Source organism: Anopheles ziemanni, chromosome 3, assembly GCF_943734765.1.
Source record: "Anopheles ziemanni chromosome 3, idAnoZiCoDA_A2_x.2, whole genome shotgun sequence".
Classification (NCBI taxonomy): Eukaryota; Metazoa; Arthropoda; class Insecta; order Diptera; family Culicidae; genus Anopheles; species Anopheles ziemanni.
The window spans coordinates 31,514,019-31,541,661 of record NC_080706.1 but is presented as its reverse complement, the minus strand read 5'-3'; the positions used below and the strand labels follow the sequence as shown (position 1 = coordinate 31,541,661).

Genomic DNA, 27,643 nt, shown 5'->3' with positions numbered 1-27,643 from the left:
CCTGGATTACCGAAGTTCCATGGTAGATGATAGTAAGAAATGGAAAGACGTTGAACGCAATAATTGAATGTGCGTGTATGCTACTGTGTTACGTTACAGCTTTCCTTTAATCTGGATACATTTTCCTCAGTGCACCTAAGAATAACGGCTTGTAAACCATTATAAGCCAAATCTATTTTTCTAGTGATCCAAATTAAGCTTCAATGGTAGCAACAGCAAAACATACCGATGGCACAATTTTCCCGGGAACCACATCCTCGTTGATATACATTATCCCGACACAAAATACATATTAAACCTTCAAAGTGCCGCTTTCTTGTTTGACAAGAAAAGAGGAAGTGGTGTTTTCGCCACAAATGAAACATTTGTGGGGATGTCGCTTCGCGGTTCGGATAGAGTTTCGGATGTTTTCTATGAACTTACTCCTTTGCTGGTTCGAGTGGAAGAGAGCGACTTTATTGCCTGGCACTTACAAGGTGCCTTCTAATTATGTTATAATTATGCTTGGGAGTTTATACCTATGGATTGAATTCCCGCGTGACGTAGCCGCCACATCACTCCCCCCTTTCTTTTAATACCTGGATGGTATTGTTGTGACTCTACCAAATCTCGTCGTGTAATTTTTCTTGGTAGGTACTGTATCAGGCTGCGTAAGTGCGAGTGTTGGTGGTTTGTCCACATTTTCGTAGAAACACGCTTTCAGGCGGTCGATCGATATCTCCGAGTTTTTTCCGTTCTTGTCTATTACAAATGTTTTGTTCTTTCGTTTCAACACTTTATATGGACCATCGTACGGAGGCGTGAGAGATGGCCTGACGCTATCGACGCGTACGAACACGTGCGAGCAGGATGCCATGCTGGGCTGGACGTACGGTTGTTTGTTTGTATCGTGGTTCGATGTCGGTGCTGGTTTTAACTGGTTCATGATAGTTTTTAAGTTGGTTACGTACTCTGGTGAAGCTATTGTTGCAGGCTGATTGTTATCGAAAAATTGTCCGGGTAACCGTAAAATAGTCCCGTATGTGAGTTCGGCTGCTGTTGCACCAATATCTTCCTTTAGAGAGGATCTGATACCTAGTAGGACGATCGGCAGTGCTTCAGTCCAGGCCTTTTGGTTCGTGCAAACCAGTGCTGTTTTTAGTTGCCTATGAACGCGTTCGATCTGCCCGTTAGCCTGCGGGTGATACGGTGATGTGCGCAGGTGGTTTATTCCTAGTAGTGCGGATAGTTTTTTAAACAGGTCAGACTCGAATTGCCTGCCTTGATCCGTGGTGATTTTTTCTGGTACGCCGAATCTCGCGATCCAGTTCGCTACTAAAGCTTTGGCCACGGTTTCAGCGGTCATGTTGGGCAGCGGGATCGCTTCTGGCCAACGGGTGAACTTATCGATCATAGTAAGACAATAGTGGTTGCCCTCTGACGGCGGTAGGGGGCCGATGAGATCGATATGGACATGAGCGAACCGCTGGTTTGGTGTTTCTATTCGTGTAACGGGTGTTTTGTTGTGACGGGTGACTTTATTTTGTTGGCATGCCATGCAGGATGCAACGAACTGTTTACAATCCTTGCGGATTGAAGGCCAGACGAATCGTTGTGAAACCGTGTGTGTTGTTGCTCGTATCCCTGGGTGTGATGTGTTATGTAACTTTGCGATAATCGGTTTGCGGAAATCTAACGGTACAAATGGTCGAATTATGTTTGTTGACACATCGCAGTGTAAGGTAGTCTTCGCTGACGCCGAGGTTATTTCTTTGAGAACTATTGTTGTGTCTTTTGGTGGGTTTTTTATGAATTGTTGTGTTTCGTTATCTGTTCTTTGTGCTAGTGCCATGCGTTCGAAATCTATGGGTTCGGTGCTGATTGATTCTACACGACTTAGCATGTCGGCGACTTTGTTCTGCTCTCCAGGCACGTGTCGGATGTCCGTCGAATATTCGCTGATGAAACTGAGTCTGCGCTGCTGGGTGGGGTTTGCTCGTTCTGGTCGTTGCAAGAACGCGGTGACTAATGGTTTGTGATCGGTATAAATGCAGAATTCACGTGCGTCGAGAAGGTCCTTGAAATGCTTTACAGACTCGTATATTGCATACAGCTCCCGATCGTAGGTGCTTGCCTTCGTAAGCGAGTTACAGAGCTTTTTGGAGAAAAAGGCAAGTGGCTCAGGACCGTTTTTGCCAATCTGGTGTAATGCTGCACCTATGGCAAAGTTCGATGCGTCGACGTTCAGGGCGAGTTTTGCGTTTGGTGAAGGATGGGCAAGTAGCGTGGCCTTTGCTAACATCTCCTTGCACTTCACGAACGCGTCGTTCGTAGTTTCGTCCCAAATGAGTGGCGTCTTGTCGTTTTTTACATTTTTCGTTACCATCTGCTGAAGAATTCGGTGGTTTTCAGCGGCTTGTGGTATGAATCTTCGGTAGAAATTGATTGTTCCGAGGAACCTCTTTATTTGCATGGCAACCTTAGGCCTTGGAAAATTTAAGATTTTTTTAACTTTTTCTGGGTTTGGTTGAATTCCTTCAGGTGTAATTAGATGGCCCAGAAAAATTGCAGACGACTTTCCAATTTGGCATTTATCAGCATTTATTGCTAAACCGTGCTCCCTTAATCGGTCAAATACTGTTTTCAGGTGTTGCTTGTGCAGTTCAACGTCCGTGGAGGCAATACATAGATCGTCGATGTATACGAAAACATATGGCAGATCTCCGAAAATTGCGTGTAAGTGCCGCTGGAGTGTTTGGCCGGCGTTCCGAAGTCCAAAGGTCATGTAGTTGAACTCAAATAACCCGAACGGTGTCGTTATCGCTGTTTTCGGGATATCCTCTTTCGCTACGGGAATCTGGTGATAAGCACGCTGGAGGTCGATGCACGAGAATATTGTAGTGCCGTGAAGGATGGTACAAACGTCCTGTATGTGTGGGACAGGGTAGCGATCGGGAATGGTAACGGCGTTGAGATTTCGGTAATCGCCACAAGGGCGCCATGCTCCATTCGGTTTCTTCGCCATATGCAGTGGGCTTGCCCAGCAGCTTTTAGACGGCTGGCAAATACCTTGTTCCATCAGATAGCGGAATTCGGCTTTCGCTTCGTTTAATTTATCAATGGTGAGCCTTCTTGGACGACAAAATACCGGTGGGCCTGTGGTGACTATTTGATGTGAAACTGTTTTGCTTGTTTTGTGTTTGGTGTTTAACGTTGTGATGTCTTTGTATTGTTCGACGATTTCAGTGAAAGGGGCTTGGATGTGAAAAGTGGTGATGCTTGGCTCAGTTGATACATTTATGTTGTTCAGCTCGAATCTTGTTGTATTGTCTATTAACTTTCCGCGCTTTACATCGACCAACAGATCGAAATTTTGCAGGAAATCTGCACCAATGATGGGAGTGCTAACGTCAGCAATTATAAAATTCCACGTGAATGTCCTTCGGAGGCCAAGGTCCAGGACGAGGCGTTTTGTTCCATACGTGCGGATGGTGCTTCCGTTTGCGGCATATAGTGATCTGCTTTTTGGGCGGTTTCGTTCGCGCGTGGACGGCGGGATTACGGAAACGTCTGCTCCAGTGTCGATCATGTAGCGGTTATCGGATTTATCGTCTTGGATGTGTATTCGGTGAATGTATGTGTGTTTCAGCTTGTCGCTGGGATGAATGTTCAGCTTGGCGCTGGTGGGTGGTATGTGATTATTTGCATCGAGTTTTGTTATTTGTTTCGTTTGTGTATCGGGAGGCGTTCTTCGAAAAAAATACATTGAGTTGTGGAATCGCCGATTTTCTCCTTCTCGCATTTTTGTGCTTGTGCACCGTAGCGGTAATGAAACCAACATATCCAACGTGGTGCGTGGTTGCTCGATCGCGATGGAGTCGCGGTGCGTCGGTTCGATGACCATTTGCGGTCCCGTGCTGGTCTCTCATGCGTTTGCTGGTGCGATGCAAATCGACTCTGCCTCGAGTCGCGATCGATTGATAAAATAGTTTCAATTTTATCTGCCAGCTCTTCAATGCGCTGTTCTAGGCGACTGTTGTTGCATTCTTGTTTCTCAATGGATGCAACTTCATTTCGCGGTGCTTCTAGGATTTTGTCCGCAACCCGTGCCTGTTCGTCTAATTTTGAGCTTGGCATTGCCGCTAGGATGGAACGCGCCGTGGTTGGCAATGCGCGCAGCCATAAGTTGGACAATACTGCCTCCGAACATCCGTCGCCTCCCATCCTACGCATCTCACGCAAAAGGGCGCTTGGTTTCCTATCCCCTAAGGAAACGCCAGATAGGAGGCTGGTCAGGCGCTCGTTTTCCGATGGTTGGAAATATTCGATCACTGCTTTTCGCATGTAAATGTACCGATCACTTGATTCTGTTGTGTTGCACCGCGAGATCGCTTCGTGAAAATGTTTTGCCCGTGGACCCAGTGCTACGACGACCGCATTGTACCTTTGTTTGTCGGAGTTGACAAGATTCACGCAGAATAATGCTTCAAGGCATAGAAACCATGTTTCGATGTCGTCTTCGTCAAAGGTAGGGAGATTAATTTTTGCCACTACGACGGGTTCTACTTCCTTTGATTCGCGGCCAACGGCTACTTCTGCTTTCGATTCGCATTCACTATCGAGGGGCATTGTATTAATTTTCTTCGTCGGGGTCACCAGTGTGGGGATGTCGCTTCGCGGTTCGGATAGAGTTTCGGATGTTTTCTATGAACTTACTCCTTTGCTGGTTCGAGTGGAAGAGAGCGACTTTATTGCCTGGCACTTACAAGGTGCCTTCTAATTATGTTATAATTATGCTTGGGAGTTTATACCTATGGATTGAATTCCCGCGTGACGTAGCCGCCACACATTCTATAGAGGGTAGCAGAAAAGTGGTAAGGTTTTACTTCTAGTCATTGTTGGATTTCTCAGAATCCTACCAATCTCATGAGGTATTAGTTGGCATAGCCATTATCCTTTGCTGGTATCATGATTTTATCAACGAATAAGCAGAAATCTAATACCGGGAAGAACACATACATTATGCAACAACCTTATGTATTGAAATGCACTTTCCTTCCTCTTTCTATCCTTTTTCTCTCATCGCACCGTACGGGCATCGGCAGGACACACCGACTCCACCGTGGCCGTCATCATCGTGTACTGCGTCCTGTTTGTGATAGCGGCCGGTGGCAACCTGTCCGTTGTTATAACGCTCTTCCGCTCCCGGCGACATCGTCGTTCGCGCGTCAGCCTCATGATCTGCCATTTGGCGGTGGCCGACCTGATGGTAGCGTTCATCATGATACCGCTGGAGGTAAGTGAAGTGATATTTCCTGCATACATTCTGCAAACGCGATGAAGCCGTTGCACTTTCCGTGTAGTACGTGTGGAAAACAACCACAGCACGGGCTTACAAACAACCTAAACACATTTGTTTCTCATGAGCTGTAGCGGATTAATACTTTATTCAACAGGCCAAAATGTATTTACCGAAGCAAAAGCTCTTGCTGCTTGCAACACCATTCTCTATGTCGAAATGATGGTTTGAAGAATCATTGTGCTCTCCTTAAACAGAACAGTCATTCGTGCTATGTTCCGTACCGGGGGAGATAACAGCATGTTATCTGTTTCCGACAGAAGCATCATCTGTTCAACAATAAGCTTGTTCAAATAGTGTACATCTATGATTCAAAGGCTTTCGACGAAAATCACTTATCATGTCCCCTTGAAATATTTCCTTGGAGTTGTGATTCATCTCTGAAGTGATTCAGTTTCTAAAGATTTAAATAGTGCTTTAAGTTGTGAACCCGTCATTTAAATAAAGAAAAACAAATTTGTATCAAGGGAAATTTAACGATCATTTGACATGACTTTCTCAACGGCGCAGAAATAAAGCACTTCGCATCACATAACTGAGAGCTTGATATGATTGATAGGTTGAATCCAATTAAAATCGGCTTCCCTTAGCCATCCACTGCTGCTGCTAATGTTAAAATCGCATTGCGCTGTTCGGAGCACTTTACAAAATAATAGCCTTAGGAAACGTTCATGTGTGGGACGGTATGCACCTGAAGACTAAGAGATGTCGGCAAAATCGTAAGTAGCAAAATCGAGAGCGACGAAATGGAATGATTATATCCTTCCATTGCTGCGATTGAACGGCTGCCATCGCGTAGCCTGCAGCCGTTTGCATATCGCTACATTTGCTCGCAGTTTGTCGTCGGCACCGCCATCATCAATCCATTATATGTCAGCTTTCACGGCGGAATTCATTCGATTTCGGGACTCTCTTGAATTGATTCGCCGACGAATGGAGCGAATTAATAATGTATGAAGGAAACTTGTTCATGCCGTTGCAATCCATTTACGGACCGTCTCTTTTTCTAGCTTCTCACAAGTTGCAAACTTTTTTCCTTAAAACAGACAGGAAAAAACCTAACATCATTGAATGATCATTTGGCCCGACACAATAGAACTTAAATGAGTTTGCCGTCCCAATTCCTATGTGCTTGACGGCTTTGTAGACACTTTTCCACTCGCGTTTCACGATGGTGCGTAGGAAGAAGAGATGTCAATGATAATTGAATTCAAAAGTTTCGTATTTGAACACTAGCGACTATAACAAATAATTGAAAAATCGAGAGAAAAAAACGAAAAAAATTGTATGTGTTCAATAGTTAGATAACTAAATTAAAGCATGAATATTTAAGGTTATCCTGAAACATGAAACAAATGCAGCATTTTATTTTGTTTCATTTTTTATGCTCAATAATCAACTCAAGGTTCGCCAATTTTGCTCTCCATTTCTGAAAGTTTTCATCGCTTGTTCTATTTTCAGGTCGGCTGGCGCATCACGGTGCAGTGGCACGCCGGAAACGTGGCTTGCAAGGTGTTTCTATTCATGCGAGCCTTCTGCCTCTACCTTAGCTCCAATGTGCTGGTGTGCGTATCGCTCGATCGTTGCTTTGCTGTGATATATCCTTTACGTGTGTCGGCCGCACGCAAACGGGGCAAGATCATGCTCGGTGGAGCCTGGTTCATTGCCTTCGTCAACGCCATGCCGCAGGTGAGTGACGAATTGACCGTCTGTCATGGTTACCAAATCCTTCCCAAGTCATGTTGGGCATTACGTAACGTTTTCGTACATAACAAAAACACATTTCTCAGTTCCTGGTGCTTCTGTCAAAAGAGATATGATAGGATGTCAGACGAATTTCACTAATTAATATCATCTTCTTAGATAACTATTGTTATTTTCATATCGAAATGAAAAACTTGTCCGTTACTGTAACACTCAACATAGTCAGTATGTGTCTAACAGAAAAACGTTTTTGAAGAAGGATTTGGATATTTTTTTGCTTTCCTTATTCATCTTCACAACTTCATGAAGCGTGCAGAATACAGGAATGTCGCTTAAATTCAGTTTACCTGTGTTGATTCAGTTAGAAAAATAATGGAACTTTCATAATAAAATCGATGGTTTCTGATCGTGATACTCATTGTTATTATTCGCTTAAAGATTGTCACATTTAATCCATAAGCTTTATTATAAACCACAGCTGCTTGACAGCATTCCTTGCTTCAACAAAGCTACTTTTACCTTTGGTTGCTATTTCTCTATTAATGGCCATCACTTCTACGCCATTTGCTCACCTGTTTATAACAGGTCCATTCAGGCGTACACGATTTGTAAACAAGCTCTCCTGCTTGTGAGTAATGCAGCAGGTGGTGCATTTCCTGCAACAACCATGAAAGCGGTTTGCAAATAATGTCCACCCCATCGCCATCACTACGGATGATTTTCTTTATCAGTTCTTATAAGCGAAGTCGTCAAGTCGGTTGTGTACAATCAACCTGTCATTCCAGTACACGACAGTTACTATTTTTAAACCTTTCGGCCCACGGAAGGGGGGTACAAGGCAGAGGTGTGAAATATCTGTGAAAGATAAATTCTTCATCCTATCAATCAGGAAGCAAATCAAGGAAAACAATTTCCCACTCGATTGTCGATGATTTTTCTCCGATTGCGTATTTTGTCACGGACGAAGTTGGGAGTTTATAAACTCACTTTTTGGGATGTTTGCTTGTTCTCTTACCACATTGAAATGATGTACACAGTATCGAAGCATGCGATAACAAGCTAAGGATTTAATTTAACTTTTACTATATATTTGGAACCCAACGGAAAGCCACAAACATTGGAGCGAGTAAACTGATTTTCACCAAAACCAATTAAAAAACTTTAACCATAACAATTTGCGTTGCTCATTATCTCAATTATTTTTTATCATCACAAAGTTTTTAATGATTACAGATGAGCCCTGCACTCTCGAGACGATTGTTTTATCAGAACGTGAGGTGATATAAAAGCATGAGCGTTTTGGATTCATCAAAGAAGATGCCGCATGTTTAATCAAAGAAAGTTGCTATGTGACGGACGAGTATCTGCAGCGAAAGATTCTGTTTACGCCTTACGCTCCCTCGTTCAATTTCCTTAGACCTTTCTGTAGTCGTATTTTATCCTTGTTATGCCGGTGACATTGGTGGAAAACGACGCTGTCAGACCACGACTGGCGAAACTGTTTCCATTTTCATATTCGGATTTTACGCATCGCCTTTCAGCACCCAGTGTCTGGTAGTTGTAGGCCTCCTCTCCTCCCTGGTGACTGCTGCGGTAGACAGAGTTATTTCGCTTCGGCTTTGGGTTGCCTCCACACGCCGGTAAATAATGGAGTCCGCTGAGGTTTCCGTTTGCCATCAGTCATCTCTGACGGAAGGAGTCTATTTTCCGTTTCCTCTCCATGAGTTTGGCATGCGAAGAAGAAGCAAGAGGTGGAATTCTGCCTTCGGTCAAACCGGAAAATGGCACTCCATCGCCAACGAGCATCGGCTTTTTCCAAGCTGGTTGGTGTACGTGCATACGTGATGTTCCGCCTGTATTCCGTATGCCGGGTCCATTCACCATCAGCGAACATTCCACGTTCCGCGTCAGAAAGCTCCGCATCAGCACCTGTTTATTTCTGGGTCTCTTTCCGTCCCTCCGGGGGGAACCAGCTGCGGTCCTTGACGTGATAGAAATTATTTCTTTTATTAAGGCATGCCTGATGTGCTCTTGTTATGCTGAATTTGATTCGCCTCACAGGCCGTTCCGCTTGCCCATAGCAACAGCGACATCCAAACCCAGTCCCTGGACTGGACCAGGAAAATCAATTTTACTTTCCGTCCGGTATTACGGTGGACGCCTACGTTTTCTCATTTGATGTTTGTTTGCTCTCTTTCCGCTATTCTACTTTTCTCGCATTCTTCCACCAGAGCATCATTTTCCGCGTCCAGCAGCATCCGCAGGTGCCCAACTTTACGCAGTGCGTCACCTTCGGCTTCTTCCCTACGCCCGGCCTCGAAACGGCGTACAACCTGTTCTGCGTGATAGCGATGTACTTCCTGCCGCTGATGATCATCAGCGGTGCGTACACTGTGATCCTGTGCGAAATCTCCAACCGCTCCAGAGAAAAAGGTAAGCCGGGAGGGCCTATTTCATTGTGCGTGGTTTATTTTGTTTGTTTCATTGTTGCGCGAGGAACAGGTAGGTAAAACGAAGCTGTGGACTAGAAGCGAGAGGAGCAGGGAGAGGTGTTTACCTTTTAGCGAGTTTGATTATTGCCGTGACTCTACCAGCTCTTCAAGCTTCTTTTTCCTGCTACATAGCGATGCTGCATTTGTTTAGACAACACAAAAATACCGAACGAAACGATTGTTTAGTAAGGAAAATAACTGTGTGGGGGAGGAAACGGGTGTGACGAAAGTAAAACTCTAGTAAAAAACATTTTCCTCCGGACTTAAGCAAATAATTTGTTGGTTCGCGTAATTTAATTAATTTGGGGTTGAGCTCGTAAAAACTAAAGATGATGAGCAATATTTCAGTGACCGTAAATTTAACGGCGGTTGAAAACACGCTGCTCTTAATTTAAGTAGTATGAAGAGTTAAGAAAATAAACTGATAATTTATCTTTACTGTCAAAGCAAAATGCTAAAGTAGTAACTATTGAGAAGTTTGAAAAAATCCCAGTCGAATTATATGTAATAAAACATTTCAAATTGTACGAAATGTTAAACTGCTTTAACAAATATTTAATTTTCTTTCTATCATTGTCTTGCTTCTAAGCTGATCCTTAGGTTGATGAGTAAATTTTTTGTTAATTCAAAATAGTTTAAAAAAAGGAGAGCTGCTTGTTGTAAAATGCTTAACTATGAATAAATGTAGCAAAATTCTCGGAAACGTCATGTTATTTTGTTCGAGAACTGTCCTGTCATCTGGGAAATGTGCCAGTGGTCTTGGTACCGTTGGAATCCTAATTTGCAATTTGTTGTTTTTTTTTTCTTTTTCATTAACTTCTAGAAACAAGCGATTCCAACACCACCGGAACGTTGCGCCTGCGATGCAACGATCTGACCCACATCGAGCGAGCCCGTCAGCGCACGTTGCGCCTTACCATCACCATCGTGGTAGTCTTCGTCTGGTGCTGGACGCCGTACGTCGTCATGACACTCTGGTAGGTAGTCTGCAACGTTGTCAGGAGCAGGAAACCTAAACACAATAATGCGCGAAGTTTCCGATGCTGCCTTCATCGACGAACAACACGACAGATTGAACACAACAAGTGCTGCGACAACTCATCACGCAACCATTCCACTTGACTTGAAACATGTCCAGTCAACATTGTAAAAACATCATTAACCCTTCCTTGTTGCTTAGGTACATGTTCGACCGGGAAAGTGCTTCGAAGGTGGATGTGGCCGTGCAGGATGGTCTGTTCCTGATGGCCGTCTCCAACTCCTGCATGAATCCACTCGTTTACGGTTCGTACGCGATGAAATGTCGATTGCCCTGCCGGCGCCGGAACTCGCCCGGAGGTGTCCAAACCCCGAACGCGGCTCAACGACGATCCACTGGTATGTGTGCGCAAGTAGAGGTGTTCGTGTGAAAATTATGTAGTTGCAATTTAGCGCCCGTTTTCGAAGTAATAGAAAACTGTTTACCTTAGATTTTGGATCCGATTTATTTATTTCTTCTCCGTAGCACATTTCTCACTCTCTATAATTTTGTTTTCTGTAAACAAGTTTTTTAAAGTAGATTTCTGTTACCTACACAATATTCCATTCATCTGTAATAGTTTGAGTTGGAGGAAAAGTGACGGACAGCAATGTTTATCGACATGAATGATAGTAATGGAAATAAAAACCGAACACAAGCATTCCAATTTGTAGACCTCTTTAATAAAAATGATATGACGAAATAAACAAAAATGAGACAAGTGACTGTATTTCGCATATAGGATTCTTCCTATGACGCATTAATCAGCTACAATAATGTAATTTTAGGTTTTAACTCGAAAAATCTTACTTACATTAACTTTTTAAAAAACACGTGATAAAAACTTAAATACAGTTTGAATTTTATCAAATACCATAATATTCTTCCCTTTTTCTTGGGGTAACGACCTCTTGGTCATGCCTGTCCCGTTAAGGGCTTACGATACTTGTTTCCCTGTTGTACGTGGATAGTCAGTCCTGTCGTACAGGGGAGGGCCGGTCTCGGTTGGGAATCGAACCCACGCCGTCGAGGTGGTGAGCCCCGACGATCATGTGCCAATTTTCTAACCGGCACTACCCCCCACCATAATATTCATATGTTATATTGATGTAAAGAAAAGTTTTACAGTTTTGCAATCAAATTTTTGCTTTTGTTCTTGTTGTGTTTGTTTTATATACTAAGCCACAAATTTAGCTACGATGTGGTATACATTAAAATGTATCCAATACCTCCATCCAAATACATTCTGGTACATAGTGGTATTTAGCTTTCAAAATAATGTTTTCATCAAACCTCTGCATGACTGCATGATAGCTTTGAATACCTGGAACGTCTAGCAATAGTGCGCAGAGCTGACTCACATAGGCTAGCACTGAACCAGAACCATCAAACCAACCCATGCAACGCACGTTCTAATTCCAGACGCGGTTTCCGGCATTATTGGACCACACTCAGACCGGCTGACCGGACGGGATAATAAGGACGAGCTACTGGTTGCAGACCAACGCAGCATTACGATGAATCATCTCTCGCAGAACGGGGGAATCGCACTACTCCAATCGGCAGGTACTGCGAAACCGAAAGCCGATCCAGAATTATGTCAACCACCGGGCGTCTCCATCGTAAGCAAACACGATGGAGGCGCCCGGTAGCCCATGCTACGCGACCATTACCTAAAACCGACACACCCCTTACAAGTTATGGAGTGACGTGTTGAGATTGCACTAGCCCTAACAGATTTGGCGACTTCATATAGTATCATTTAATCCATGAGGGAAATATTTATATGTATGGATTGAAAATTTCTTTCCTGCTACTCAAAAACAGGAAACAATAGATCATATTTAGAGAATACTTTTCTGAACACAGAATTCACTTCAATGCTATATTAAAGAATAATGATATTAACATTATAAAACTCTTCATAACATAAGCACTCCACATTTATTTTTATGTTTGTCCTCGACTAGGTATACATATATTAATTTTCCAAAAATCTTCCAAGATATTTCATATTTGTTTATTGAACGTGACTGTGTAGAGCGCGAATGTTGCCACGCCATAGATGGAGCTTTATTGCCATTATGCGAACTGTTAGCCGAAACCTGTGACTTGTTAGTTGCTTGTTCGAATGCTGGCCCTCAACGGCGAAAATGCTATAATTGACTGTAGAAATTCTCTTTTGAAATCCTGTAGACATTTATATAAGTTTTAATTATAGGCAAACCTATCATATTTCTTCAGCAATTACACAATCAAAATGTTTTTTTTTGCTGGCTTAATTAAACCTCTTGTCCAACCGCAAGGTTTCCTATTTTACACTCTGCATAATATGATATTTGCAGACTTAACAGTTAAACGATAAAAAATTACACACTCGCACATACTACTAACTGGTATACGGTTTCCTGTTTTGTAATTAACATTACAAGCTCAATCGGCGCCCCTTGTATTTATCCAGTTTTCTGCCTTTTGGCCATCGTTAATTACATCACCAGGTTTAAAACATTCACTTCCTTTGTATTAGCTGTTCAATGAATCAGTCGTAATTTTATTATGCAATGCGTAAAGAAACAAGCTGGAGTTTTTTCAGAAGTTTACGCAAGTTTTGATCGAAAAATATCATTAGTTCGAAATGAACAAGACAACATTAATGCACCAATCAAGACTAAAGAGGTTTGTGTGTTTTAAAGCCAAGCCAACTGCAATCCCACTAAAACCTGTGGCTATACTTATCCCAATGTTGCACAATATTTTTGTTTCTTATTTCTTGTTTGAAATTTACTGAGTTCCTATAGGCTCAATGATCCTATAGTGTTGGTAACATAGTGATTGTAGTGAAATATAGCGTTATTTCTCATAGTATGAAATGTTCTTTGATCTTCTACGGAGTAATCGAAAGGTATATCTTCCCATACGGGCATATATAGGCTCCAATACAAATGTTTTTCAAATAGGCTATGCAAATATGCTGAATTTCATGAGAATTTATAATGAATGTCATGATTGCATTCAGATTTTAGCCAATCAATGCTAAATGCATTGGTCTATAACCAAGACAATAGATTAGTCTATGACTAATTTTGTCGTTCTTTTTGAAATATGGATCAAAAATAAATTACAGTAGAAATATATCAAGTCTTTGCCAAGAAATAAACGTTTTTTTTTCGTGTATTTTTTATGTTGTACGGTGACAATAGAGGCTTTCAGAAGAATGGTGTTTCGACCATAATTTTAAAAATATGTTAAATATTGTGTAGTTGACGCTTCACGCTTCTGTTCTACCATAGCTTCCCAGTTGCGATCGACTGGTGGCGTAGGATTGACTACCGGAGCGGGTGCGAGTGGCACTATAGTAGGGACGACCACAGCGACGACTCGATTCTGCAACCGCTTCAGCAACGGCATCACCAACGGCAGTAATTATCACACCAATACGGCCCGGCTCATCTGCGGAGGCACCAAACCAGCGACATCTGGCGCCCACCGGAAGGGCGGGGGTGAGAAGGTAACCGAAAACCTGCACTAACGTTTCAGAGTATCAGCGTGAACTTCTTCCGCTGACATTAATTGATTGGGCTAATACGTACTTCGTGCTGATTCGCATTCGCAATTTACCGCACTTTTATGTATTCTGCCGTCAGCAGACGGGGGCGTGGGATTCAGCATGAACCCGTAGGATAAGTACGGTTGCCGTTCCATCTACAACCGTAACGTCCAAATAGTTCGGATGAAAGTTATTTGATTGCCAATTTTCGGGTGACCGCCATAGGCTCGTACGTGAATAACAGAGTTGCCGATTTTTTTTTCCACCACTCGTCCCAACGAATACATATCACGTAGATAATCACATGGTAATCAAAATGGCTGTTCCGACATAGCGGATGAAATTTTGACCAACCCAAGCGCGCGTTCACAACCCTCAAACCCTTTTTTGAGGAAAACTAATTATGCTCCAAAAGTGCCTGAGCTGATATCCTTTTTGCGGGTTTTTCGTTTCTGGGATGACTGTGCTTTTGGAGCTATAGAACTATTTGTTTGTACTATCATTCGGAGGAAAAAAATATTGTGAAACAGGCAAAACATTCTCTCTCAGGTGCATATGGTAATAATATTTCTTGAGATGCGGACAACTACATTAGTTAATAGTTAAAGCATTCTGATAAATCTTTTTAAAATCCCAGTTGAAGTGTACTAAATATGAATATACATTACGCTATGAAGAAAATAATTAATAATTCAAGTTGGTGAATATGAAAAAACGTCTAAAAACATGTCATGTTATTGTCATATACTATCGAGAAACACAAATATGTGACTCGTCGTGACTGTTTCACATGAATTAGTTGAAATGTTCATAACTTTTTGCAACAGAGCACAGTACCGCTTAAAAACTCTCTCACATTTGGTTGGGGATAATTTTTCAAACCTGAATTCCGATTGCAGGTCACGCGTGAAGTGTTTGCGGTCATAGCCGGATTTACCAAAAACAGTCTGAATTTCCATCCGCGCATACACGTCCGTAACGTTTATGTATATGAGTTCATGTGATTTTGTGGCCTTCCGAAATACTCGAAATGCTAGGGAAAATATTATCAAATCCTCTGTTTGCTTGCGGCTTTGCCTCAGCCTTCGATTTCACTTTATTGCCACTGTGCTGGAATGAGCTCACTCAAATTAGCAAACCGATTTGAAGCCTCCCACGGTCCTAACAGATATCCCCCTTTTTTCAGCACCACTCTCGAACGAGCTACTGGCCGGGAGGAGGTAGCGGGAAGGGTGTTTGCCAACCCAGCTACAGCGAGTTCGCTATGCTGGCTGACGAACACTCGCTGATGCTATCGCGACCCTCGTTCTACTCCGACCCGACCCCGCACGAGCTCGACTCCTCGATGGAGTGCGGGTTAACACGAAGCCTCGACACGGGCGGCTGGCGATGATGACCTCCACGGTAGTGCATGCTTCGACGATGGTCGTCCGTTTCCCGTACTAGTCACTTCTTCTGCTTGTGCTGATCGGAACCACCTGCTTCACCATCCAGATGACGGATGGATCGATCGCACTGCGGGACACGTGGAGTACACAAGCAAGCGTTGAACGCACGCAGATGTGGACGCCGCCGTCGCAGGGTAATCGTCTATTTTATGCTTCTTCAAAGACACTTTCAACTACTGCACCTGATGGCAGGTTGCGAGGAATGCAGCAAAACGCAGCAAGGCAATATCCGGTAGTGAAAAAGACGTGTTACCGTATCGGTTTCGACAGAAGAAAACTAGTACGAAATGGGTGATGGATTTTAATCAAACAAAAACAAATGAAAACAAGTTTTTTAACGAATTGGTTGAATAAAATGGTAATTTGTGAGAACTGTAATGTGATGAGTGAAAAAGTAGATACAAAACAATTGAAAACAGTACATCAAGTTCCCATGCCACAACCGGAATAAAGTACACTGAAAGGACAGAAAATGCGAATAAAATGCATATATTTACATTATGAATATTTAAACGAATATTTTTCAATACATAACTACTAAATGTACAAATTCGATGGAATCGTCAAATGTGAGTCATGGATTCACTGGCAGTAATTGTTCTTAAAAAGAAAATTAAAATTATGGAAAAATTCAATACCTTTAAATTGCAACCTGAAATAAATTCAACGAAAGGTTTTCGTAACAAAAACAACTCGAAATCCAAATTATCGATAAACCGATACAAATGTCAACAAATGGAAACAATAAACTTGAGTGAAAATCAAATGTCATTTTTTTTATCAAATTCAGTACTTTATAAATGAATTAAGCTTATGCTTCAAAACAACATTCAACGCGAAAGAAAAATAAAACTTATAATAACTTAAGGTATTTAAGGTATAAGGGTATTTTGCTTTAAAATGTGGTAAGTCTTATGAATCATTATACACTATTCAAATTCTATTCAATCAAAAGGACTATATCAAAATGACTATATATTTCTTGCATGATTTTTTTTTCTAACTACCATTTAAACTCGGTAATGATCACTTGTTTGATAGTTTTACCTATATGCATCCACAATACAAATGCCAGTGAAGTCAGTTTCCAAAAACTGATCCAATCTCAAACAGCTGTAATCAACAAGCCAACCGATGAGACTTAAACCTTTTCCCCACGGCAAACTGGATTTCAAATAAACTAATCAATGCTAATGATTGTTTCGACTCAACTCATCGCATCGCAATGGTTGTTGTGTCTTGGGCACTTCGTTAATGGTAAACACAATGAATCGTTAATGACACGGTTGGCCGGCAATTGCTGTTGTATTTACAACGATGCAAAACTAATTCACAAATGACAACCTTCCTCGCCATGATTGGTAGAACCAATGGGGCACCGGTACTTCTATGAACAAATGACTGTTTGAAATTTAGAATAAAATAGTCATTTAAATTAATTAGTCTTATCGTTATTTGTTGTTAAATAATTTACAAATTTAAAGAAAAATCATGAGAAATAAAGTAACATGGGAGGCAATAATGAGCAAAAGTATCATACTACCATGAAAAACGGTTATTTGTCACAGATTATTTACAGACTTTCCTTCATTTTTTGCTAAGCAAAATTATTCCCAAAACCGATCTCGTTTTCTGCATGAACGAAGTGTTCAAAAGTGTTCCATCTCAATTGGTTCTCCAAGTGCCAAATATTATAAATATGGATCGAGTACATTTTCCTATGACAAGGCTAGATGTGTATTTTTATAGCTATTCTTATAGTTCACCCGGGCAGACATCTAATAAGATTAAGTTTAAAACAAGCATAGCGCAAGGTGTTTGATGAACGTCAAACGGAAGACAAATTTATTTTCCACTTGAGTGGATGATGCCCATTTTTCAAACGGAAAATCATTGTTTATTTTGTTAAACAATTGTTTGATTGTTGTTAAAGTCTACTATATTCCCCAGCAATAGCCTTGGAATATGCGAGTCTATTTTGTTGAAACGAGACTCGTGTTTTTGAAATTTATAAGAACACCCATGGTAAAAAAATAAGAATGAGATTATTTCTATCTATTCTATTTAATCACATCTGTCCCTAGCACTGTACCACTTTGGAGGGTTTGAAACAAATTAAATTTCAATAGAGGTTTTACGAACAGACGCCGACGGAACCAAAAGGCTGACTACATTGAACAATTTAATACGACAAACAAAAACTGACATCTCCATGTGAATGTTATGTCATCAACAAGAGTGTGTAGCTGATTCGACCGTTCTTTACCTTGCTGTTTGCAGCTGATGTTCAACAGGACCTGCTTCGCAATGTAGCTCACCTTCAAAGGAATCCACTTAGTCCACCGTGACAACGGTGGAGAAAGAATGAATGATTGAACATACTCAAGATCCAACAGAAGCGGCAAACTCGCTTGGATGGTCCCTAAAGAGGTCAGGAAAATCCCTCGTCATTTGGCAACTTTTCGACTTTTCCTTTGAGATGGGTCCGGGGGCTCGACTAAATACTCATTGTGAACAAGACAGAACACGTCACATCCGTATATGAACTGGCGATGGTTAGCTGGATGCCTTGTTATTTTCTCGAAAAAGAAACACAAAATGAAAATGATTCCAAAGTAAGAGTTGCGAACCCAACTGACACAAGACAATACTCAAATGAAAGTTGTCCTAACAAGGCCGAAATGAGCGTCGGAGAAAATGAGCAAGGGACACCAAATCGCAGAGGATGATAATGGGAAAATCAACATGCCAAACCACTTGAACTGTTGACGTTCCCGTTTGCGCTAATTAATTTCCTTTTTTGTACCCTGTCCGCGGCTGAACATGTACACCGTACTGTATTCAAAGGAAATATCATTTGCTGTCCCTCTTGCTGTCTGTTTGTATATGTTTTTCATTCGGCCTTGGACAAGAAAAGTTGCTCCCAAGCCAACAACATTCAGCTTCTGGTCAGACAATATCCATATTAGATAATCGCCATATTTATCTGACGTGACAATCGTGCATTCAATTAACATCTATAGCAAACTATACTTTAATCGTAATACTTTGGTTATGATGATAGGAAAAAACCAAGCTTAACTTCAAGTGAAGTTTAAACTTTAAATTAATAACACTCTTGTGTGCCGTGGAAAAGCAAGCATAGAAAACTTATATTTTCTCCACGCAAACGAAGGTTTCTAAAATGTCGAACGTTATGAAAAAATTAAAAAGCATCAGGATTTCAAAGCCAGAAACATTTTTTTTCGAATATTTTGAAACTCGGCAATATTGTCCCGCAAACATCAGAAGTAGCATTAATTATGCAGAACTTTACGCGCAAATCCACCGTAATAAAGAGCAGTGATTCGCAACCTTTTCTTCATAACGCTACGTTATTACAAAAAATGTGTCGCATTCGACCGAGGTTTCAAAAACATCCCTATGTGTGACGGCAAAAAGAGGAGAATTTCATGGGATTTTATCATAAAACATTTTTTTTATTTAACATACTGCATGATCCTATTTTAAGGCTTTTAAAAGTATTTTATGAGTTTGGTCAATATGGTCTCATATTAATCCAACATCTACTTCCCTGGAGAAAAACATAGCAGGTAAAAAAATGTGTCAACCCTGAATCGGATGAAAAATGCCCACAAAAAAATAACGGACTCATCTTCGCCCCCAATGTGCTCAAAACTTTCTCCGTACGCGCGCCATCCGCGGTAATAATTAATGCAGCCCGTGTGAGCGACCATGGATTGAAGCAGAAAACGAAAAAAATGCCCAAACTATACCGTGGAGAGGCGGATATTGAAACACCGGATAGTCAACAGTGCCGCTACGTTTTATGTCCCGGCCAACGTGCTCTGCCCTTTTTTTAACCTACTTTTAAAACATCCAATACATTCCACACACACTTCTTACTGGTAGGCGGCTTGAGGCACTTCGCGAAAACTTGTAACATTAGAATAATCAATTTTCATGCTCAACATCCGATCAGAAAGGAAAAATTTGCGATGCTCGAGCTCTGCTTCCCAGAAGAAGCAATGGAGGCGATGATAAAACTTTTCTCAAATAAATTTATGAACACTTTATGGGCTTCAAAAATTGAGATTGGTGGAATTCAATGAGAAATATTTTTAGACTATATTCTCATAAGTCGATTAAAGATGGTCAAAGTTCATTTTTGCACGAATTGCTTCAATCCTCCAACATCAAACTTTGCATTTCCAGTAGTACGATATTTATCAGTTAGACATTTTTTTCCATTTCTACTCTTTTTATGTTTTTCTCCTCAATAGAGATAAAATAACCAAGGTAACGTAATGTAATTTACATAACTAATTGGCTATGCATAGTTACAAAGATTTAGCGTCGGTTAGAAAATCGGCCCATGAGCGCCGGGGCTGACCACCTCGACGGCGTGAGTTCGAATCCCAACAGAGACCGGACCCTTCTCTGTACGAGAGGACTGACTATCCACGTACACATAGGGAAAATGTCTCGTAAGCCCTTCATGAGCCAGACATGACCGAGACAGCCGATACCCCAAGAAGAAGAAGAAGTTACAAAAGTTTATGCATATGAATGTTAAACAAAACAGCTGCAAAGAATGTCTCCAGATCAAATGTAAACATTTTAAAAAATTGCTAAACTCTTAGAAATACTATCAATATGGCGAAAACATTTATATATTTATTTATGTGATATTTGGATTAGGGATAAAGGTAAATAACTAAAAAAGGGAACGAAAACTAAAACAGTAACGCTAAGAGAGGAGAGAAATGATGAAGTTATGTGAAGAAAGAAAATAGCTCCACTAAAACCAGAAACAATTAAAAACTTCTAGCGTAATGAGCGTCTGAGGAGATCATTGTTAAATAGGGAACGTGTCTTTAGAAGTTTCCGTGCAGAAAGTGTACATCTTTTTGATTTCACCAAATACCACACCAACTCGAAGAAAACTATTGCCTTTCTCGGAACTCTAACCAGTGCAGATAAGATCATTTTTTGTTTTCCTTAACCGTAAGCAAATCAAATTTCGTATTCTCCGAGGAAGACAAGTGTCGGTCAAATTTCCGTACGTGTAATCGTAAAACTGCCAAACAAGTGGGGAACCATCATGCCTAACCATTCGGAAGTGAATGTAACTCGATCGAGATACACGCGTGCCTGCAGACATGGAGTGCCCTGGAATGTGCTGCTTTCTTTTTTGTTTTCTCATTTTCCTCCTTCCCTACCGATTGGATAAGAAGGCTTCACAGTGCAATGATACCGTTCCATGGAAAAGCTGTCGTCTTTTCCCTCTCCATCGGCGCCTCCATCGGAGCTTCCAGAGCAGCAGTAAAGTAAATCTGCTGTGTTTTATTAAATATTCAACGATCTGAGCGGTTTCCCTGGCCCTAGGATGCCCTTAAGGTGTGTTTTCCTTGCGGTGTGAATAGTAGGTGCGTTTCACTGTTTGCTTTTAAACCGGACTGGAAGGGCTTTCCCTGATACCACCGATCAACGGGAATTTTTATTACTCCCCAGTGTGCAAAAGATGGTGAGTTTTTCAATTACACCTGTCTCAACATTGCCCAAAGTGAGTTTCGTAGTTTTCAGAAACGTACACAAATTCGGGGAAAATATATTAAGCAGAAATGTTTATCTTGATAACCGGTAACCAAAGCAAAGCTTCATGTCTTTGAAGCATGTCTTTTGACCAGCATCCATTTCGTGAGCTACATTTATTTTCCTTGCATATGAACTAGATCCCTCGAGTATCGTAACAAACGGTAATTGCCAGTTGAAACGTGCCATAACTAAACAACCTCCCACTGCAACAGAAACCCCTCGTTTACCGATGGCCTTTCTTTTTTGAGTTTTATTGTTTCTCGCAGCAAGTGTAAGCGTTCCATTTGAATTCATGTACGATGTTCGCGTTTGCATTTAAAATAATCCAACATCTGTACTGTACAACTCTCACGTTTCTCCTCTTTTTCTGCCACAATATGAGATCGTAACAGAAGAAAACGATGCATGTATGTCGGAAGAATAAAACGATTCAAATATATTCCCTAGAACGTATCAAACAGGTTTAGACATAACGCTTCTTTCGGTGCAAAAGTGCTTGTGCGGAGCATTCGAGCTTAAACGCAAAAGGTCATGGAACGCGAACCATTACATACCACTTTTCGTAGCAAGGATACATCTAAAACATGAAATTTTTGTCAGTCACTCTTTTTTTTCACACAACCACTACCCACACTTACATGACTTAAATGTTTCCTGTTTACTTAAAGTATGCTACAAATAATGTTTGGAGTTAAGCACTTTTTCCCTTTGTTTACGTGGATTCTCAATTAGGATTCGAACCCACGCCGTTGATGCAGCGACTTTGCACTCGTGAGTAGATTTTCTAACCGGCGCAAACGCTCGGCTCATGGTTTTGTTTCTAAAATGTAAAAGTACATTTGAAGGGTTCAACATGAATGAAAAAACATAGAAGTTTTAATCACATCAGTGTGATGAATACATTTTTCACCTAAATTCTACACTTCCAATCTATTTAAAATGGGAAAATAAGTGCGGTAAATACACTACCCCATTCTTCGGTGCACTTATTCCATTTTTCAAACTGCCAGTATAAGAAATGTTTAAGCATTCTCAATTAGTCGCTTCGAGTTTTCCAAAACCAAAATCTTCTGTTTTGCGATCGACTTATTGCTTAATTCAATAGAGATTGGATCGATGTTTAATCAACACTCTATAGACGCACACACACAGACAGCTTTTTAACGGCATCTCGCCTTTGGAAAGGAAAGACAGTCGGATCTTTTTGGTTGTCCACCTCTACACATTCGGCGCACAATACGGCAGTATGCGATATTCCAGGAAAAACAAATCTGGCCTAGGTTTTTCATCTGGCTGATGAAAATAAAGGTTTTCTTTTCGGTACGAATGCTCCAGAAGAAAATTGGCTGCAGTTGCTAAGCCGAAATGCCCGATTGAAGAAGTAGATTCGAACCGCAGCCAATGAAAAGTCCTTCCCAAACAGGTGGTGGAGGATTTCCGGGAAACAGGATCGCTTGCGAGTGCGATTGTGTAGAAATCGCTTTTAAAAAAAGGTTTTTGGAGAAACATTTCAAAATAAACAATGTTGTAGCTTTTTTTTAATTCACTTTCATATAATGGATTCGCTCTTGGATTGATTTTCTTTCCTAGAACCACTTTTACCGCCAACATACATTTATAAAATTTAACTTGGTTACTCATAAAATAAAGTCAACCCGGTGTTGCCAACTGAAAGTCTGAAATAGTACTTAAAAATAAAGGTAAGCCTCCGTTAGGTACGGGTTTTGCGCGCACCATACCTGGTTTTGCCGATTTCCGTTTAGACTCCGGGTTTACAAAGTAAATAACATCCTCTTACCTTCCACAACCGTGGACCATTCATCTCGCGCATCACTGGCCACCGCAGGTGCCGAATCATTCCGATCAATCATGACCCTTGATGAGTTTCGTGTTCCTGACGCGTAACGCTTCCAAACAACCCAGCTCCGGCCAGTATGGAAGTATAAGGGAGATTGGTCGGCAAGATCTTGGTATCGGTTAATAAAACAGCCCACCTATCTCTAGCCGACAGTCTGGTCACGGTGGCTCCAGTGCGAAAATATCAGTAAAACAGCACGAGCTTTGACGAGCTTCCATTTTTCCACCCCATGCGTTATTTCATCATTCCGCAAAGGACGGACCAACCAATTTGAGGGTACAAGCAAAGCATGCCACACAAAGGAGGACCACTTTTCCACACCGTCAGCCTTAATTAAGGAAGCTTTGAAAGGGTCACCAATGACACATCGACTTGCCCGTTCCCACCTTTTACTGGAGGATTGTTGACGTCCTTAACCCTAGGTTTCAGTGGATCCTTATGTAAATGTGTTGTCACGCGTCGGTTTTCGGAACTAACGTGGGAATGTTACAGCCAATGAAAACTTTTCATCGTGTCATTGATTTTTACTCTCGATTTAATACCATAACCAAAAGTATAACCTATCTGATGGACCGCGGCTCATCAAGGGGGATTAATTCACTACAAATAATAACATTTCAAAGACGTCAATTATGTTTGTATTTACTGAGCCATTTTGAATATCTTCTTCTGTCCCAACGAACATGAAAAATAAATATAAAATACCCTTTTCTGTTTCCTAGAATTTATTATGTACCATGCAACCGTATGATGTGGTTCACCTCCTGTCGACTATGATGCGAAAGATAAACAGACGCCTCAAAAGTTGAGCGTAACAACAACAAACAAAGTATGTCTTGCCATGCCTTGAAACTTACTACTTTCGACACACATTTTTGTGGTTGCACCAAAACTCGACACTAAAGTTCAACGCATCCGATGTTGGTCTAGCAGAGGATTCGGGATTCACAAAGGCGATCAACCTTAAGGTGTCGCCAAAGTTGCATCACCTTCACCAAAACAACAAAACCTACGCTGTACAACCCGAGGGGCTCTGTAAACAACGTAGGAGGTTTAATACCATTTTTTTAATGTTGAATTTGACCTTTATTAGGTTCTAGAAAGTTCGGGATGTACGAAGATAAAAAGTCTGAGGGTATTTTGAAACAAGTCTGGGGAAAAATGTTGTATGTTCTGGATAAGTTCCGGTGGATTTTGTGGAACAATGGCGAACATAAATGAACCAATATGCGTTCTCAGTGCCAAAACACCATAACGTCTGACGCCTTCTTAGACAAACTTTAACATGTTGGTTACAGTCTTAACCATAGAAAGGGCATGTATTCTTTTCTGTTCTGTTTTTTTCTGTTTTAAAGCTGCAATGTTCTTTATATGCAATATTTCAACAATCTGTAAAACTCATTACGATAAAATAAACATGCATACTTCATTACAACGTTGTAATCACGAAAAATTTGGTTAAATTTAAATGAAAGAAAATGAAAGTATGGGTCCTAAAAAATAATATCATAGGTAAGCGATAATTGCACAGTACATGAGAGCGAACTTCCGTTATAATCACAGTCAAAAGGGTCCAGAGTTCTTCTTTGAAATTTTAATTATTTTGCCCCGATCATTCATGAGTATTTTCAAAACGGAACATTTTAAATTTTCCATCATCGGTGGTTTGCATTAAAGGCTACCCTCCAGTAGATCATAAGAGGATAATTTTTTTTTTTTCGTTTCGTAGTAGCGTAGCAATGAAATGAACTACGTATGCAGAGAGATTTTATATTTCACCATATGTATAGAGAGGAAAATGTTCTTCTGTCTATCATTTTGCTTCGTTGGCCAAACCAACATACTGTGCATGCGATTTTTGAATATTTTCGTGGCAACAGTATTTATGAAAAGCCAACAAACAACTAATGACACGACTTAAATAAATGTCGCAAAGCATTTTCAAAAGCTTTGATCTAAGTTGACAAAAAAATTGAAAATTTCCAGAGCCATTTTTCGTACCATTTTGAATAACCGCATTCAAAATGTAGTACTTGTTTGCATAAATGCTTGTAATTGTATTTATTTTTTTATTGGTATTTGTAAAAACAACATTAGACATGTATGAACCTGTTGTTTAAAATACGCCTCGAAAACAACAAGGTGCCGCTTGCAACATCAAGAAAAATCTAATATTTTGTTTAAAAACATAGGTTTTTTACCCTCATCTATTTTTTTTATTTGTAAACATAAAAACAACCTTTAAAAATTGTCACCGTGCTAAATTACCTGTCCAAGGTGAATTAGCATAAAACTCATTAAATGGAGGATGCTGTCGCAAGCAAATATTTGTCCGTTCCGTGAGCAAACTTTTGGAATGTGTGAGCGCATGATGGAAGGAGGGAGGGAGGGGGGAGGGGTCGGCGAGAGCATGAAGGCGTTAGACTCATCATTACTCAAACTCAAATGGCTTCCGTCAAGTGCCCACAGTTGAAAATGCCGAACAATGCTATATGAATGCTAACGAAGGAAAAAACATTAATTAAAAATAAAAATTGATCATTGGTGCAAATAACAAACAACACCCTTCTTATTAATATTACATACACATCCGGCAACAATGTCATCAAAAGAAATAAATAATATGCAAAAATATTAATTACCTCCATTACGGGCAACGGCTGTTCTCTCGGAAGTAAAACAAAATAGCAATGACATAAATTATATCTTGCTTTCATTTGGACTACTTTGGATGTCCGCTACAAACACAATTATGTTTACGCTGGTTCTACTTATTATTTAAATTATTCTATTGTAGTTAATTGTTGAACAAAATTACTAATTGAACCTTTAAAGAATATTGACTTTGAATGACAACAAAGTTTAATCTGATTCTGAAGGATTATGCTGATGTGTGTTTTATTTGGAGTGTGGTCGTAATTGAAACGAGCTTAGACCAATTACCAATCCGTCCCATGCCATGTTCACCCATACCATATATTTAGGAGACAGGCATCTCCAAAACACGTGTGAGTTTTAATAGCTTATGGTTTACCAAATAATCGGATGTATTTGTTCTTCACACCTGTGTAAGGCGTATTTCACGCCAACTCTCTCAGGGCCTAAGATACCAAACAGTCTACGACTTTCACAACCTCTGCGACATTTGCCTTCTTCGCTGCTTGGGGAGAAATTACCATAAAGTCAGCTCTAATTAATGTACAGGTACAGTTGGTTGATCGCGGCGTCGGCAAGACAAATTGCGTGCTTCGCAGAATGTCTTTATTAGGTGTACTCTTTCTACTAGCCTTGAAGTTTTCCTTTATTTTCGATAGTATGGTTCAGAGAACATAAACGGTTGTGGAAACCGGAGCAGACATGGCTCGAACGAGTTTTCTAATGTTTTCTCGTTTGCTTGTTGTAAGCTTCATTAATCTTACCGAGGCTCGGTGACGCTATGTTAACTCCACGGTTGTTGATTACACACGTTTAAAATGGCATGAAACTGTTTCATTAAAAATTCCAGATACCACTGAAGTACTATCAAATAAAAAACTTACACTGTTTTCAGGGCCAATTCGTCGGCATCAAGCTGCTCTTTGTTGGTAGTAGGCAGTCAATTGCACGCGCACGGTTTTTGTTTGGTTTCGTTAGAAAGCACTTTGGGTTTGTTAAGTTTAACTTTGCCATTATCGGTAACAACATTGACGCGACAACAACGCGACATTTTCTCGTCGCGCCAATGTTGCTACCGATAATGGCAAAGTTAAACTTAACAAACCCAAACTGGTTCCTAACGATGCCAAACAAAAACCTTGCGCGTGCAATTCACTGCCTACTACCAACAAAGAGCAGCTTGATGCCGACGAATTGGCCCTGAAAACAGTGTAAAATAAAAAATGTCTATCATTGTGTTGTGTCATATTTTTCAACAGATTCTTCTTTACTTTGCGAATTCAACCATTGGGTAAATTTGAATCTTATTTCCGACCGAATTTACAGCATTTAGATAATACTGCGGGGTCCGCGACAGCCGGGCGGTAGCGCCGGTTAGAAAAATCGGCCCATGAGCGCCGAGGCTTACCATCTCGACGGCGTGAGTTCGAATCCTAACCGAGACCGGACCCTCCCCTGTACGAGAGGACTGACTATCCACGTACAACAGGGAAATAAGTCTCGTAAGCCCTTAACGGGGCAGGCATGACCAACAAGGTCGTTACGCCAAGAAGAAGAAGATAATACTACAAACATGCGTCTTTTCCACGGGAGAGGAAGCTATCGTTTGTAGCTGTAAATGCTAACTTTGGTATTGGTAAGTGATACACTTTGCAAATTCACGACAAACATTTTTCCGAGTTTTGTTGTAGGGAGCCATTTTTCCGAAATGCTACATTTTGGTGCCTAGTCTGGACATCAAATGGATCCACAGAAATGTAATCACAGCCCTGCGTAATCGAATGAAGCGTTAAAGCAATTCCGTTAGGCGTTGTTACATTGAATGGACATTGTTCGAAATTAAAAAAAAAAAACTCACACTGAATCGATAAGGCCCTCAATCATCGATTATCAGGCGACAGCTTTCGAGAAAATTGAAAAATGGCACAAATACATTAGAAATGGCTAGGCATTTAATTTGACAAGAATAGGCAGCACAAGCACAT

At 40.9% G+C, this 27,643-nt stretch overlaps 1 protein-coding gene across 1 annotated transcript in view; it reads left to right on the top strand.

Moving 5' to 3' along the window:
- The window catches only part of LOC131284557 (adipokinetic hormone/corazonin-related peptide receptor variant I-like), a 29,702-nt gene extending 14,210 nt beyond the window's left edge, over window positions 1-15,492 (top strand). The window contains exons 2-9 of the mRNA XM_058313419.1: window positions 5,085-5,275; window positions 6,800-7,027; window positions 9,274-9,475; window positions 10,358-10,511; window positions 10,715-10,911; window positions 11,975-12,118; window positions 13,843-14,060; window positions 15,286-15,492. Coding sequence (XP_058169402.1) covers window positions 5,085-5,275; window positions 6,800-7,027; window positions 9,274-9,475; window positions 10,358-10,511; window positions 10,715-10,911; window positions 11,975-12,118; window positions 13,843-14,060; window positions 15,286-15,492 — 1,541 coding nt within the window. The remainder of the gene's footprint in view (window positions 1-5,084; window positions 5,276-6,799; window positions 7,028-9,273; window positions 9,476-10,357; window positions 10,512-10,714; window positions 10,912-11,974; window positions 12,119-13,842; window positions 14,061-15,285) is intronic.
- The last annotated feature ends 12,151 nt before the right edge of the window (window positions 15,493-27,643 follow it).